Source organism: Aedes albopictus, chromosome 2 (assembly GCF_035046485.1).
Source record: "Aedes albopictus strain Foshan chromosome 2, AalbF5, whole genome shotgun sequence".
Taxonomy (NCBI): Eukaryota; Metazoa; Arthropoda; class Insecta; order Diptera; family Culicidae; genus Aedes; species Aedes albopictus.
The window spans coordinates 65,342,903-65,359,019 of NC_085137.1; the positions used below are offsets into that span (position 1 = coordinate 65,342,903).

Consider the following 16,117-nt stretch of genomic DNA (forward strand, 5'->3'; position numbering starts at 1 on the left):
CTTCTGTCTTCAATCTTCTCTATCTTTTATCTTCTCTATCTTCTATCTTTTATCTTTTATCTTTTATCTTTTATCTTTTATCTTTTATCTTTTATCTTTTATCTTTTATCTTTTATCTTTTATCTTTTATCTTTTATCTTCTATCTTCTATCGTCTGTCTTCTATATTCTATCTTCTATCTTCTTTCTTCTATCTTATTTCTTTCGTCTAGCTTATTTCTTCTAGCTGTTATCATCACCGGGGTGCTGCTAAGATTAAAATTTCGTTTTTTGATTATACGAGTTCGTACATTTTACAGGCTCCCAGATCCTCGGAATTGATCCCAAAAGTGAAGTTCTTGAATGACGCTTATTTTGGCAGCTTCCTTGGAGACGTCCACCTTTCCTCCGGAGAGTATATGAACTGAGACTGTTGTTCAGTTCTTCTACTACAAAGTTTGTTTCGGTTGACCCTGGGTACTGTTCGCTCTACCATGGAAATGTTACCATTGACCTCGATGGAAATGTTCGTATTTCCTACCCTTCTTCTTCTTCTTCTTTGTGGCTCGACGTCCCCACTGGGACTAGGCCTTAATTAAAGGGCTATCTTTGCCTGCCATTCTTCATTACACCAACAAAGCTAGCCATGAAAATGTTTGACACTTCACAGGTCATTTTGACAGACCACACACATGCACGAAAAAGACGGAACATATATTCTACTTTATCGATCTTGTTGCCGTCCTCTTCATGCTTATGCTACATCTGTCAAAATGACCTGAGAATTGTCAGTCATTTTGAGGTTAGGTTCGTTGGTGTAATAAAGAATTGCATGAATTTGTATATTGTGAGGCAAGTACAATGATACACTATGCCCAGGGAGTCGAGAAAATTTTCCCGACCGGAACGAGAATCGAACTCGCCGTCTCCGGATTGGCGATCCATAGCCTTAACCACTAGGCTAACTGGAGACCCTCCTACCCACTACACTTGAAACTAAGGAGCTCAATAATGGTAGATTATCAACACTCCGGAGCAAAATCATTGTTTTCTTGCCACCGTTCAATGGTACCATGTTGACCATCAGATCACCTCGTTTAATGTCTCACCTCTGTTACATGACGGAAACTCTGGACTTCAGGACACATGTAGTACGTTGACGTCTGTTCCTACAATCGCCTCTCCGTTTAGACCGTTCACGTAGTCAAAGAATGTTGTCAGTTCATCGTTTATCTCGTTGGTGATGAACATTCTTTTTAGTGATGGGAATCAAATTCTCGAATTTTGGAAGATCTATATGTACACCGCTAAAAGAGTCTGCAATCAGGATTCCTGCTCCTCCGTAATCGTGCAGTTTGTTTTGTGGAGTAAAATTTGTGTTCTTTGAAATCGAAGCAAATGAATCAGCATTAGGGCTTTATTGGCCATTTTGGCAGCAATGCTGCTGATTTTGTGGCGCCATTTCTGGTGTCGTTCTTTTTTCTATTGTTTTCATCAACTCCATGCTGACTTGTACCAGTTGCTGGTCCATACCGTTTTCGGTTCTTTCCAGCTGTATTCTGCATTCTATCTAGCTGGATAGCTCAATTATGGGGACCATCCACACATCTTCTGAACAGAACTGCATGTTTAGCCATCCAGGCTTATGAACCACTTGAAGTCCATGGCTTTCTACGGTTTTCCTGTGTAGCCCTCTGGGGTTCGTGATACCGAATTGTTTATTCTTTTTAGATAATAGTACCCACCTTTAGCAGCCTCGACTATCACTTCTTATACCCTCGCTGATCCTGCGCCGCTGACGATTCCTTGATAGACTGCGTTGGGGTACCACACCTCTGGTAGGAATGTCTACAACTCCATATTCTGTGTCTGTTTTCGGGTACTATTGAATGTTGAATCCATATCTGACCGTAACAGAACAATCATCCGCTAAGAGAAAGAACAATTACAATTTTGTCACTGAAGAATACGCTGAACCCGGCGACGAAACGTCGGACAAAATTAAATAGTTTGTTCCACTAAACAGAAAAAAACTATATTTGATATCCAATCATAGTCGAACCAGCATAACATCTAACAAGAATAATTATAAAAAGTTCATGTAAACTCGCAGTTAATGTTTAATTTTTCTCCTTCCTGGCTTTTCTCCCTACTTTCGAAAAAGGAACGCGTCAAAAAATGGCACGACTTACAAGTTTTGGACATAGTAAGCTTATCTTTCAAACAATACACTATGTCGTTGAACCTCTGTCCCGTCGCTTGCGTCTAACAAATCTACCAAATCTATCAATTACATTACTTCCAATCAAACATCCAATTCTTTTTTAAATTAATCGTTAGACTTTGTACACAAGGGATTCATTTTATTTACGCTACGCTACTTCCTATGTTTTTATTTACAATATTGTTTGCGAAATTATAGCGCATTTAGTTCACCACTGGACTATCGCACTAGTTTTCACGAGTGCGAAAACGCAAATAAAAGTGCGAGATTGCATCCAATCAACTTGGTGTCTTCAGAGCACTTATTCAGCATACATCGAAGAAATAGTGCGCCGAAGACATCAATTTGATTTGATGCAATCGCGCAGTTTTATTCACGTTTTCGCACTTATGAAGACTCAGTGCGCAGTCCAGTGGTGAACTAAATGCGGTATATAGTCCTGTTCAACGACGTAGGTTGAACTTGCTCGACCTTGCTCCATCCCACTCTTTCCCGTTTGTTGACAAATCAGGCCAAACATGTCTAAAGGTCCTATCTGCAGAAGAGAGGCTCTCTTTGGTTTCCCTCTCTTTCGTTAATATCTCAGCTGTTTATTTGTATTATGATTGTCTCCTTGCATTGAACGATGGTCAAAACAATCGTCTTTTGATTTGTACTGCAAAAATAGTTGAAATATGTACCATTACATTGCAATAATTGAAAGAGAAAGTGAACAAAGAGAGCCTCTCAAATGCAGATAGGACCTATTGAAATGTTTGGCCTGAAATGGGTAAGAGTAGGATGCAGCAACTTCGAGCAAGTTCAACCTACCTCTTTGAACAGGACTTATGTCTCTCTCGATCTCTCTCTTTCTCTCTTCTCAATCAATCACTTGTTAAGAATAACTTTCTCTGCCGCATCGCCCAAAGTATGCCGTTTGGCAACCAGCACTCGCGTAGTGCTGCCACAACCAGAGAGTTACCATGTTGTTCTCTGTTGTTCAATTTCCTTGAATTTGCTAGATTGGAACCGCGTTTGACGGTTCAATTGGAACCTTACACACTTAGAAAAAATGACGGATTACGGTAAAATTTTACCGTAATCTCAACAGCTGAACGTACGGTAAAAAGTTCGGTGATTTTTCAAACCACCGAACGCACTGTGAATCTCAGGAAAATGCATCTGTCAAAATTACCGGAACGTTCGGTACTTTTTACAAATTTACCGTAAAAATCGCAGAACGCTCGGTATGTTTGTTTACAAATGAATTCTGAAAATCACTGAACGTACGGTAAATTTTACAAATTTACGGCGATTTTATGCGAGCACAAAAAACCAATATTTTCATAAAAAACGTCGATGATGGGATTGAATACATGACCTTCTGATCAGGAACCACACTTGCTGCCACTGTATTGTGGATTTAGCACCAAATTGGTGTCGGAAATAACTTCATTGACTTCCGCTGGCTTTCCTGTACGTTAAACATAACGTCGGAAGTAGTGCGCTGAATAGAGCATCAGATTCGCTATACAGCGCACTACTTCCGACGTTATGTTTAACGCACAGGAAAGTCAGCGGAAGTCAATGAAGTTACTTCCTACATCAATTTGGTGCTAAATTCACAATACAAGAGAGTCTTGCATGGAGATGATGTGCAAATTGTAATAGAACTGATACTCGAAGCTGCCGACGTGGCTGTCAAACGCATTTTACAGTAGTACGGTAAAATAGTCCCATCACCGATCTGTTCGATAAAATATTTACAGGACTTCTGTAAATTTGTCTGATTTCACCGGTTCTTCGGTGATTTCTTAAATTTCACCGATTTTCTCCAGCAATTTCATCGATTTCGCCGTAATACTGTAGTTTGCTTGTTTACAGACCAGTTTCGGTGATTTTTTTCACCGAATACTGTAATTTATTCTAAGTGTGTATGGTTTCAGTCATCGCGCTTCTTTTTATAAACAACTTCTCTGGCCACAACGGCTCCTCGGCACAACACATCTGTGCGAGATAAGCGTCTGCCAGCCCAAATCCATCCTGCTCGGGAATACTCTCTTCAGTCATCAGCTCGGCAAACCTGTTGGATGTCTTGTGAAAGGCCTTCTCTGCTTCCCCTAAAAAAATCGATCCCTTTGCATTGTGCTGAATATTCCCGGACACTCTGGACATCCCTTACTGCACGCTCCGTGCTCTGGCAGTTAGTGCACATATTTCGCCTTCCCTTTGAAGCTCATCTTTCTGAGTCCGTACATCCAGCACAGGTTAGGGGCTGTCCATAAACCACGTGGTCATGAGGGGGGGGGGGGGTTTGAAAAGTCCCAAAAAATGACCACGTGGTTTATGGACAGCCCCTTACACTGTTTCACTGGAAGAACGGGCAGCTGTTCCAAGGAGGCTAGCGATGAAGATTTCAACCATCTTGGGAACTGTTCTGCCTTACACTGCACGGTATCCTTGATGTTCTCCGTATTAACCAGATTACCGGCCTGGTTATTTTTCTTCATTCGCAAGATCTTCGTCAGTGAGGTCCTTTGGCACCTCTGGGATGAACAGCAACGGTTTTTATGCTCGTTTTTCTGAATCACTTTGCATTTTTGGAACCCCTCATCATACTTAATTTAACAGTTAGGATCAATTTGGAACCCATGTTGAACTGATTCACCTATTTTTCTTGGAGCATTCACGAAAATCCGGGCTCCTGGTATCAGGTATCAGAAGGCCGGCTCCAGAGACACGTTATCCTCCATTTGGGACATTTGTGCCACCGCCATACATATAAGCCTATTTCATCATCCACCTGAGGGAGAATAGGACAAGGGATGAGAAGGGAAGGAATTAGTCTTCAAACTCTAACCTGCTCGATCAAATACTGCTGCAGCCTTTCGACTGTCATCTTTACGGTGATGACATCGTATCCTCGCGTATCTCGTTCCTGCTCTCCATTGTTCCAGTCACTCATTTGTTCCTGATTCTTGTCACATTGGGTCATCCGCTTTATCCTGTCTGGTTGATTGCCTCATCTTGGACCGTAAACTGACCTAACTCCACTTTCTTTCTCCACTGTTCTACCTTTCTCTCTTATCTTCCCTTCACTTTCTTCCATCTCCAGGAATCCACCGTCCGATTTGATATCATTAATGTCGAATCTGTTGCTCATCCTTGAGAAATGAAGTCGTCACTTTCTCCGTCCTCGTTATTGTTTTTAGGATTTTCTTCCTTCTTACCCATTCTGCACAAACCTTATCGCTTGTTTATGGTCTCCTCCACAGTTGGCACATTTGTCGTTTATTGAGTAGGGAGTTCCTTGAGGGTGCGCAAAGTAGGTGTTCGACTTTTCCGTCTACAAAACTTTTGGGTGGGCCCAAATCTCTAGCACTGTTTTACCGGGAACACGTGGAGCCCACTCAAGTAACCATGAAGCCGTATATAAGTGCACCAATTTTGCCATATATTGATAATTAAAATTGTGAATATAATGCTGCATTACTTTAAACACCTCATTGAAGCAATATTGAAGTCGAAAAGGGCCTCACTAAAATCCAATTAGTGCCACATATTGCAGCACGCTGACAGCCATTGCTAAAGTAACATAAATGCATGTGCTGTACATTTGCATTTGCACATGCTTGATACGTGCAACTAGAAAAACCAAAACAAAAATCTATTTTTAGCACCGGTTTCGTTATCGACGGTACTGATGCCCACATGAATGTTTTGATCATTATTTTTTTTGTCGCCGGGTCGGGAGTCGAACCAGAAGTGTTGAAGACCACTAGATGAGTTCCATACGCGCTGGTGCCTTGGACCGTTTCTGTTGCAGTGATTACAACAGATATTTCATTAACTTAAGGCGAAACTGGAAGCATTTTCTCATTTTTTCGGTTTTTGATTTTTTATTAAATAACGAAGCAATATTTTCAAAATTGGTTTTCGTGCACATGTAGAGTGTGGATCAAGGTATCTTCTGAATTTTTTTGAGGTGGAAAATGTTATCTATTTTTGCAGAAACCATTTTTTTGTGAAATTTTGTTCAAAAATGGTTTCTGCAAAAACGAAAAACATTTTCCACTACAAAAAAAATTCAAAAGATACCTTGATCCATACTCTACATGTGCACGAAAACCGATTTTGAAAATATTGCTTCGTTATTTAATAAAAAATCAAAAACCAAAAAGTGAGGAAATGCTTCCAGTTTCGCCTTAAAGGAAACTGTTCTTCTGTCTCAATCATTGCAGTAGAGGGTAAAATGACTATGTTATATGTAATAGAATACAGAAATTTATCACAATCTGATAAATTACTGATAAATACATAATGCATTTTTGAAGATATTTAATCAATATAAGACAATTAAAAGCACGATTAAAACACCCTTCGCTTCGCATACTGCTCATATGCTAATTGTGGTTTCCATCATTATTGGCATGTGATAGCAGCCTACAGAAAAGAGAAAAGGTCATCTCTAAAATGGTTTTGCTGTCGTCGTTCGGTGGCTCAAACGGGGATTAAGTTGGCCAGGAGTCGAACCAGAATCGTTGAAGACCGCTTGAGTTGACCGTAAAGTTGTTCAATCTTCTTGATTTCATTTGTTTACCATTAGAGTCAAGCTTTTATAATTGTATTGTTAGAGCAAACTTTGCTAGTTTGTGCATTGCATTTGTTCAGTTTTTGCAGTGTTGAATTATTGAAGTATCTTATATCACCATTTAATGAACCCTAATGTAAAGAAAAATGCAATGCATCATTACACTGATAATGCCAATCTAAAGGATTATTGCATGACAAGTGTGGAATTACTGCATGTCTCATTGCAAAGGTTGATATTCAGTCTAATTCGTGCAATGATATAATGCTTGTGGTTACTTGGGCAGTTCTGACCGGAAGTTCGTATATTTGAAACGATTCAGCAACCTTATTTCCTCCTTTAACGACAACCTTCACAATCATTGCTGGCACGAGTTCTTCCGTTCCATGTTAACTTCGCTTCATGATTCTTTCCACCTTGATGATCGGCGAGCTGGTCGCCAGTTTCCTCTGGATCTGTTCCTTGTCTTTGGGCATACCCTACGCCTACACGAAGCAGTTGAACTGCAACATCGACTTCAGAATCTTCTCCATTTGTGAATAATGCGCTTTCCACTTTAGAATAGCTTTGAAACGCGGTTGCTTTTCCTTGATGACATATTTTTGCCTGGTAAAACCTTTCTGCGCGAGGATCTTTCCGGCAAACTACTTTTCGACGTCTAGCGACTCGATGTACGCCACTTTTGGCATGATTTGTAGGTAGGGTATTGGTTCCCTTATTAAGCATGTGGCTCCCATTTTCATCCTACGAAAAACAAAGGATTGAAGCGTTGTTTGTTTTGTTTCATATTTTTGTATTTTTTGTTAGAAGTGAGCAAGCATGAAAACAAAAAGAACGAAATCAATCGGTGCCGTAATCACTTGTTTTCGAATAAGATGAATATGGGAACGTGAGATTACTGATGGCACACATACCCTAGTTATTGTTTTGCTTCTTGTATCCGTGTTGGATTTTTGAATCGTTAACGTTTTACTCACCGCTTCTGTTGCAACCATACTTTTTAGCACACTAGTGGATTGTTATCTTCTTATTCTAGTTTCCTTTTAAACGGTCTTATATTGTTCTTAGTATATTCTCTTTTAAATTTACTCTTTCTTTTCTTAACCATTTACTTAACTAATATTTCTCTTCACATCTGTATACACTATTAGAATTTTTTTTTCGACGTCAGCTCTTCTTAACTTCTTGTTTTATGCTGGATTGGTCGGTACCATATGCAAAATTTTTGCAAAGCAACTTGCCACCGCAATGAGAACTATTTTTCTTATTTCCTCGCGGACGCGAACTCTTCTCACTAAAAACCATCCGATCAAACAATTGGTTCAATCTCCTACACAACTGTTTGATCAAACCGCACATCTAAATCAATCGAATGTTACGAAAAACTACGACCTGCTGCGTTCAAATGACTTTACTACCACCGATCCTCACTCGGAGTCGTACCGTATTATACAATATACGACTTTAGACCTTCCAAAAAGCCGGCCAAAGTATTTACCAAGATATAATTTGAATGTTTTGTTTACCTTTCTAATGAAGGAGAGTGCTGCCTAACGCTTATTTCAAAACATAATACTCATGAAGTGCTGAAGAAAAACCAGGTTTCAATTTTCAGATTCACGTCGTTCCCAATCATCTGATTGATCCATCTGTGTCTGTGTCTGTATCCATATTTTATCTTCTATTGTGACGTCACTAATTGAGTTGCATTTGATCAGCCAGCGGGAGAACAAAAGAGACAACCAGTGGTTTGCAATGTTTATCTGCGCCACCTGTATCTGTACCTCATTGATCCACTATCCGGACCTCACCTCCGTTTATTCAACTTGTACTACTTTCCCCTGCATGAACTTGGCTGTTCATCTGCATGGAGCCAGGGGAGTAAGCTGGCTGTCAACTGGGAACAACTTGCGCCTACCCTCTATTCAATTTTAGTACCATTACAAGGACGTAACGGCCAACCAAGAAAATATCTATTTTCGTTCGCAAAATTGATTTTAACACCGTTTTATCATGCTAAAAGCAAGTCAGCATGTGATTCAAGCATAATCCCACACATTTTATTTAGATTATATTGAAAAATTTTATTCTAAAAAAAATCAGAGTTTTGTTTTCGCCATTATGAAATATTTGCCTATACTCTCGCTTGTTTTTGTTTTCGTTTTGTTTGGAGTGCGGAAATCGGTTGAAAATTGAAAACTCCCAGAGCGGTTCTGGTGCTTTGATATGAGGATAATTTAACACTACAACTCAAGAAATTTCAATAATTACTTAAAAAACTGAGCATCAGCACCGAAAGGAAGAGAAATACGCCAATGTTTTTACTATTGTTGATGTTTATAAACAACTAAACAAAAGATGTTTACAAATTAGAACCAACAGCAGATGGCGCGCAGGTGGGCATGTTTGGGTGGGCGTAGAGGGTAGGATCTACCACCCCTGCATGGAGCGCGTGAACGCTTGCCTTGACACTGCGCATGACTCATCACCCACATCTGCCGGTTGCACTCGATCCCACAGAACGTGAGTGCCGTTTTGTTTTGATTACTTTTCACCCCGCCATCGACGCCACCAAGAAGGATGCCACCCACCCGTTTGCCTGCAGCAAGTGTGTCACCGTGTCACTCGGATGCACCGACCGTAGTCGTGTGACCCACTCACAGCTTCCGTGGCAGCAGCAGAGAGAATGAGTTCCCACCCGACGGCGTCGTCGTCGTGGTCGTCTCCGAGTACATCTGCGTCGCGTCGTTCGCGGATTCCTCCAGCTGCCTTGATTAGTTGCAAACGGCACGTGTCCATGGTCAGTTCGATTGGTTGTTAGTCGGAGAAGTAATAGGGTTGTAGAATTGGTATCCGGGTATTCGCGCGCGTATTCCGAACCTTACGTGTTTGTTCAGCAGATTAAGCACTGTGACGATTGGAATATCTCTCGTGTATGTTTGCTAAACCTCCTCCAAGGGGGAAATTGGTGGACGAGAATCCGTGGAACGGGGAGGCGTGGAGTTGTTTTTACTTGACGTAGAGAGCTGATTGCATGCAGCCAGTCCAGCGTGTGTCCAAACACAGATCAGAGGATTAGCTACAAGAAAAGGATTACCGTTATCCGATTGGTGCTGGTGCTTCCGCGCGTGGTTTTAATTAAATGGGCGTAGTGGGCGGAGAGCAGTGAGATTGGAATCAGCTTTGGAGGTTGATAAAGTGTTCCCTAACGGCTTAGCTGTTCCCGGAAGTGGCCGAGCAAAGAGTGTGTGAAGATTGGTAGTGGACCAACGGCAACAGTGTCGCCTTGGTATGCTTTTGGGTGATCCAAAGCCCAAACCTCGGTGCTGCGATGAAACCGAATGAGCTCTCATGGGTGGTATTTGTAATGTGCTCGCTGGTACCTGGGAAGTGGTCACCTTTAAAGTGCAGGATCTCGTCAGTGCTGCGATTGCTGTTGTTGTTACTATTATCGCTGTTTGTAGTTTGGGCGCAAGTGGTCCCCTGTCGGGCGAAGGTGTTTTTACCACTACAAGCTTGGTGACTAGTGCCGGTGTCATCACTGTTGCTGTTGTTGCTGCTGTTCTACGTCCAACGCCTCCACCCTGTTCAGCTGCCGGAAGTGATGGTAGATCCACTTAAAATCTTCTGGGTACTCACAAACAGCACGTATCTAGGTAAAGTAGCTTCGCTCAGCGAGCATCTGCTATAACATTGTGGTTTTTTCTCAATGAACAAATAAGTGGAAGGGTAAGATGGGGTGAAAATTATCCAAGTATGGAGTACGGTTGAGGATCTACACCCACTGCAAAGTCTAGCTTGTTTTTCAACCAATAACATAACATCATAAGTTTCATTCTTATCGCATCTAAAATGTGAATTCAATCTTATTCAAAACAGTCGGGAAAACATAACAAACATAACAAACAACTGTATTTGTGGTTTTATCAAAGTTATACAGCAGCCTTCAAAGTAAGATCAGTCGTTTTAAATTACATACAACGCAACGTTTTAAACATAATTATTCCAGGGAATGTCACGAATATTTCGTGAGTAAATGTCTGCTCAAACGACTTGTCAGTCCTATAAACCCACTTTTAATGGGCTCAAAGTCTCTCACCTTGCCGCCCCATTCTACTCTAGGGGAAGACGGGGTAAGACGGCCACCCTAAGCCAAAAAAATCATAGCCCAGCACTGACAATGAATTACACTAGTTTCAACACAGCATATCACTTTTCAAAGTGTTGGGCATGGAAGAAAATTAATTTTCGGTTCGTGCTGTTGAAACTTTTATATTTTTAAGTCATTTGAAAATGTGATTAAAAAGCACTTTATTTTTTGACGACGGGGTAAGACGGCCCACCAGCGGGGTAAGAAGGACCATCACTATTTTTTTTGAATAATAGTGATTAGAAATGTTTGAATTTCATACGTTGAAATAAGATATGACTCCCTTAAGTCCCTCCCATGGAAAATTGATTAACATAATTGTCCGGGGGTTACCATTTATTATTTTTATTGGGGTATCGTAAATATGGATATTCAAACACTCATTTACATCACAAAAATGATGTTTCTGGTTACGTCCAGCGCAGACAACGCAAATATGAGTTTATTTATGTGAAATGGCATATTTTCAACTAACAATTGTCGATGAATTGGGTGCAGCCATATTATTCTATGATATAGGGGGTGGCCGTCTTACCCCGTTCGAGGTGGTCGCTTTTACCCCGCTTGGGCAAATTTTACTTATGAGGGTAGTTCATAAGGATTTTTGTTTTCAATCTCAATCCCGTTCCTCTTATGTTTTGTTAACATTCCTGGTAAGTTATTAACGGGTTACTTTTTTGGTTTGAAAACGTTATTCCGAATCAAAATCCTTAAGGTTGTATGCGACAAAATTAGATCAAATACATCATCATGGAGCAAAATCTTTGTTTTGTTTATTTGTTTTGAAAATCTCAATATAAACATTGCACAAAATGGCTCAAAATGACAAATATTTTTTACTTCAACAGAGTACTAGGTGAAAGTTTATAGAAAACGGCATTTTCATGGTGAACTGCAGGTGGTCCGTCTTACCCCGGCGGGCCTTCTTACCCCGTCTTCCTATCATGTAGTCTGCACCTGACTTTTCCAAAAAAAAAGGTGCTAGAGAAATGTGGCAACGGCAACGTATTATGTCGAGTGGAAAAAGTTTCGTGCTTTGTGTAATGATGGCCATTCTCGCTGCTAGGCTGCTGCCTGCAGAGATTATGAAGCGCTACCGACCGAGTGAGGCGTTTAATCGGTTGGCTTTTATGGCTATTTACTGCGCGCACTATAGTGGGGGAGAATGAAGGGATTCGATGCGAGCTGTGCTGCATTCTAACGGTCTCATTTTCGGTTGGACCATTTTGCGGTGCTTGGAGCCCTTATGAGTGGGATGCGATTCGACACAACATTATTGGCAAACTTTTAGTGACCGTTTCGGTTGCTGAAGAGCCAGCAGTTTCATAATCGTTGGAAACTTCTTATATATGCGATAGTATGTTACCTCTTCTAGAGTTTGACCGTCGTTGAAGTAGACATTCTTTCAATCTCATCAACTTTTATTAGAAACTCCAGATGAAGCATACTTCCACCTGGAATTCAATCCTCGTTTAAAGTTTTCCGAGTCGGTGACACGTGGTGACCCATCATGGGTAATGTGAATATGATTAACACACTGCTGATGCCCTTTCATGCACATCCCGGACAGAACACATGTAGAGATTTATGGAAACGTGAAAGATCATCACAGCACGATCTACCCAAACCCCGAAGCTCCACCAAAATGATGATTGATGGCACTTTTGATGGTAACCAGACAGAATAACCTCCCGGCAAGCAACTCTACAACTACTGGCTGATGGCAACGTGTGTTGTGTGTGTTTTTGTCAGTTTCTCCAACAACTTGTTCTCACTAAACTTGCTTACGAGAAAAAAAATATATTGCCGGGGCCCGTGGCGTATTGGCTACATGTTTGCTTCATAAGCAGATGGTCATGGGTTCGATCCCAGCTCCGGCACTTTCGTCAGTTGCTCTTTCCCCCTGAGAGCAGCTGACACTGACCCTCTTCTGAGCCCATATCTCAAATGAATCCGGATACTTGGACATCGGCGAACAGCAACCCTTAATGGACCCCCAGTCGGACTGGAAACAGGAACAACCAACAGCCACACATCAACATCCTCGTACTCATTATTCTACCATGATAGGGTAGAAAGTGAAAACAGCGCAACGACAACCAGTTCGATGTAGTACAATTAGAATAGAATACATTTCGACGCTGTACAAAGTGTATGTACAGCTTCCAGCTCACGCAGTGCCCTAGTGAACAATAGAGCTGTAAATTAGGTCAAGTGATTGAAGAATAAAAAAAAATATATAATTCATTTATCAGCTGACCCTTTCATGTGTGGTGGGAAAAGATGGGCTTTGTGCTGGGGGAGAATCTTGAAGTGGCGAGAAAATGTAGCCTCGAGATGAAACTCATCACATGTACTCATCTTTAAACTGTAAATGCTGAGGAAACACTAGAAAGTATTTGTCCATTTAGAATACAATAAAGCGTTTTCTGGAGTAATTTGTTAAATTAGGTACTAAATTAGATACAATTTTCTCTCCTGAAATCTGGCAAAAAAAAAACTTGAAGTGGATTTTTCGGAGGAACTTCTAAATTCCATCTATAAACTTCTTCAAGAATAATAAACCGAACTCCTGAAGAAATTTCTTTAAGTTTCCTGTGAATCACTGGAGTAGCTCCTAGCATGAAGATATTCCTGGATTATGAGGAAACTCTCAAAAGGAGTTCTTGATGAAAATCTCAGGACAATTGTGGAGAAATCGTTAAGGAATGAAGTTTTGGGGAGGAGAGATATCTGAGGGAATTTCTGGAACAATTTGTTGAATATTTACCGAGTAAGTTTCTCGACCAATCGCCGGAGAAGCTTTTAAAGAAATTCATAAATTTCTCATGTGCAAAAACAGACTATATAGAAAACAACACTCAAATTTCAAAAAAAGTAATTTTATTTCTGTTTGATGCATGAGCATTAGCATGGGCATTGGTGACCGTACACTTCGTAGTTGCTATTCCGTGATTGACCAGAGCTAGCGAAATTGCACAGAGAACCAATAGTTGAGGCTTGGGATTAGCACAATATACTCAATGGATTAGCACAATATACTCAATGGAAAATTTCTACAAGGAACATCAGGAAAGGCCCAGAAGAAATCCTGGATGATTAGCGGGAATAACTCCTGGAGGATTTCCAAAAGTAGCTCCTGGAGTCACTATCAATTGGCGTATTTAGTGCTAACGTAAGAATAATCACGACATTCACGAAACGCGACGCGAGATAAGACACGACACTTATGGTTCTTACATCCGTCAAAATAATTAAAAAAAATTACCATTATGCCGACCGGTTTCGGGCTCGATGCAGTCCATCTACGGGATAATGTCCGACAGTTGGAGGGTTCCATGGAAATTTAAGGATCCGTGACAAGCACTTGATATAGCGTGGCTGCTATAGCTGCATTTGCCGAACGATCTTTCTGTGCGAATAATGGAGGATTGTACAGCTCTCTTCTCGGTCGCCTTTTGTTGCAATTCTGCGGTGTTAAATAAAAGTAAATAAACCCAGAATTTTCAACTTTTCTACAACGGTCTCCGAAGAAAACTTCCCAAATCTAATCATCATGTTACAGATCATTTCAGAAAATCTTCCATGTGTTCCTCCAAAAGTGTCGCAGAGAATTATTTCACGAAATCTGGCATGAATTACCAGACGTGTCCGTGTCCTAAAAAAAAAATGCTTCACCATTTCCTCCATTATTGTTCACAAATTATTTCAGAGATTGTTTGAGAAATTTGCAGAGGAATTACTTCAAGAATTGAAATTTCTCTAGATATTTATTTAGAAATTTCTCTAGGCATTTGTTTGTGAAATCTGTTGGACGTTCCATTAGAAAATCTACCAAAAAATTCTTCGGAAATTAAAAAAAAACTTTTTTTTATTTCTTTTTCAGAAATTTGTTCCAGTATTCGGACGAAAAATCCCTCACGAATTCTTTTAAAACTATCTTTGGAAATTTCTAAAAGATTTTCTTCTGGAATTTGTTTAGAAATTCCTCCTATTTTACAAATTACACAAAGATTTTTTTCAAAGCATCTTGCATGATTTACTTACTGAAATTCCTCCATTCATTCATGAATTTGAGCAGAAAATCCTCCAGGGAGTTTTTTTTTAAATCGTTCCGAGATTTCTTCGGTAATTTTTTTGAACATTTATTGTGGAATAAAACTCAGTCATTCCTTTAATAAAAGTTTCAGCGAAGCCTTCAAAAATCAATCCAGCGTTTTTTCAGGAAATGCTTCACAAGTCCCTTCAATTTTTGTACTAAGGTAAATTCTTCCAAAGATTTCTCCAGAAATTCCCACAGCAACTTCCAATTTCTCCAGAAATTTCACTCGGGGTTCCAAAAGTGAGCTGTGTGTGAGTTTCTGCATAAATTCCACCAGGGATTTCAGGTTCTCTTAAAAAAATGTGAGATCCATTCGGGAATTTTCTGCAGAGATTCCTATTAAAACTGCCCTAGGGGTTCCTTCACATTTTTTTTTTGGGAATTCTTTCAGAAAATATGCCATAGGTTTTATTATTACTTCGACTAATAGTTTCTAATAATTAGAATGCGAAATGTCTCCAGATTTTCTTCCAAAGATTTCTTGACAAATTTCTCCGAGGATTACTTTAAAAAAAAATCACTATTTTTCGATAATTCTTTCGAGGACTCTTGCTTAAGTCCATCCTAGGATTCATTTAAAAAAACCTTCCACGAGCTCCCGAAAAAATCTCCCAGGGATTCTTTAAGAATTCTCCTTTAGAACCTGCTCGTAGATTTACTTTAAAAAACATTCAGCAAATCCTAAATAAATTCAGTCAGACAACCTTTCAAAAAATCTTCGTCAAAGTCTAAAGGCTTTAGAATGTCCTCCAGAAATTTTTCCAAGTACTCCTTAAGGCGAAACTGGAAGCATTTGATCCATACTCTACATGTGTACGAAAACTGATTTTGAAAATATTGCTTCGTTATTTTATGAAAAAAAATCAAAAACCAAAAAGTGAGGAAATGGATCCAGTTTCGCCTTAAGGAAGTCTTGCACGGATAGGTTTCAAAAATGTTGCATAGATTCCTTTAGAAAATACTTTAAGAATTCTTTTCCAAAAATCTTGCATTTTTTTTCCTCCCCTGTTGGGGGAATTAAGCCGCTGCGTCCAATAGGCTGAACTATTGTGGCATGTCCCGTTTTGATATTCGCATCTAGCCAGCTAATTAC

At 40.1% G+C, this 16,117-nt stretch overlaps 1 protein-coding gene across 1 annotated transcript in view; it reads left to right on the top strand.

The window, feature by feature from the left end:
- The first annotated feature begins 9,516 nt into the window (after positions 1-9,516).
- Positions 9,517-16,117, top strand: part of LOC109419321 (neural-cadherin) — a 132,651-nt gene continuing 126,050 nt past the window's right edge. The window contains exon 1 of the mRNA XM_019693557.3: positions 9,517-10,428. Within this exon, the coding sequence (XP_019549102.1) occupies positions 10,377-10,428 (52 nt within the window). The 5' untranslated portion in view covers positions 9,517-10,376. The remainder of the gene's footprint in view (positions 10,429-16,117) is intronic.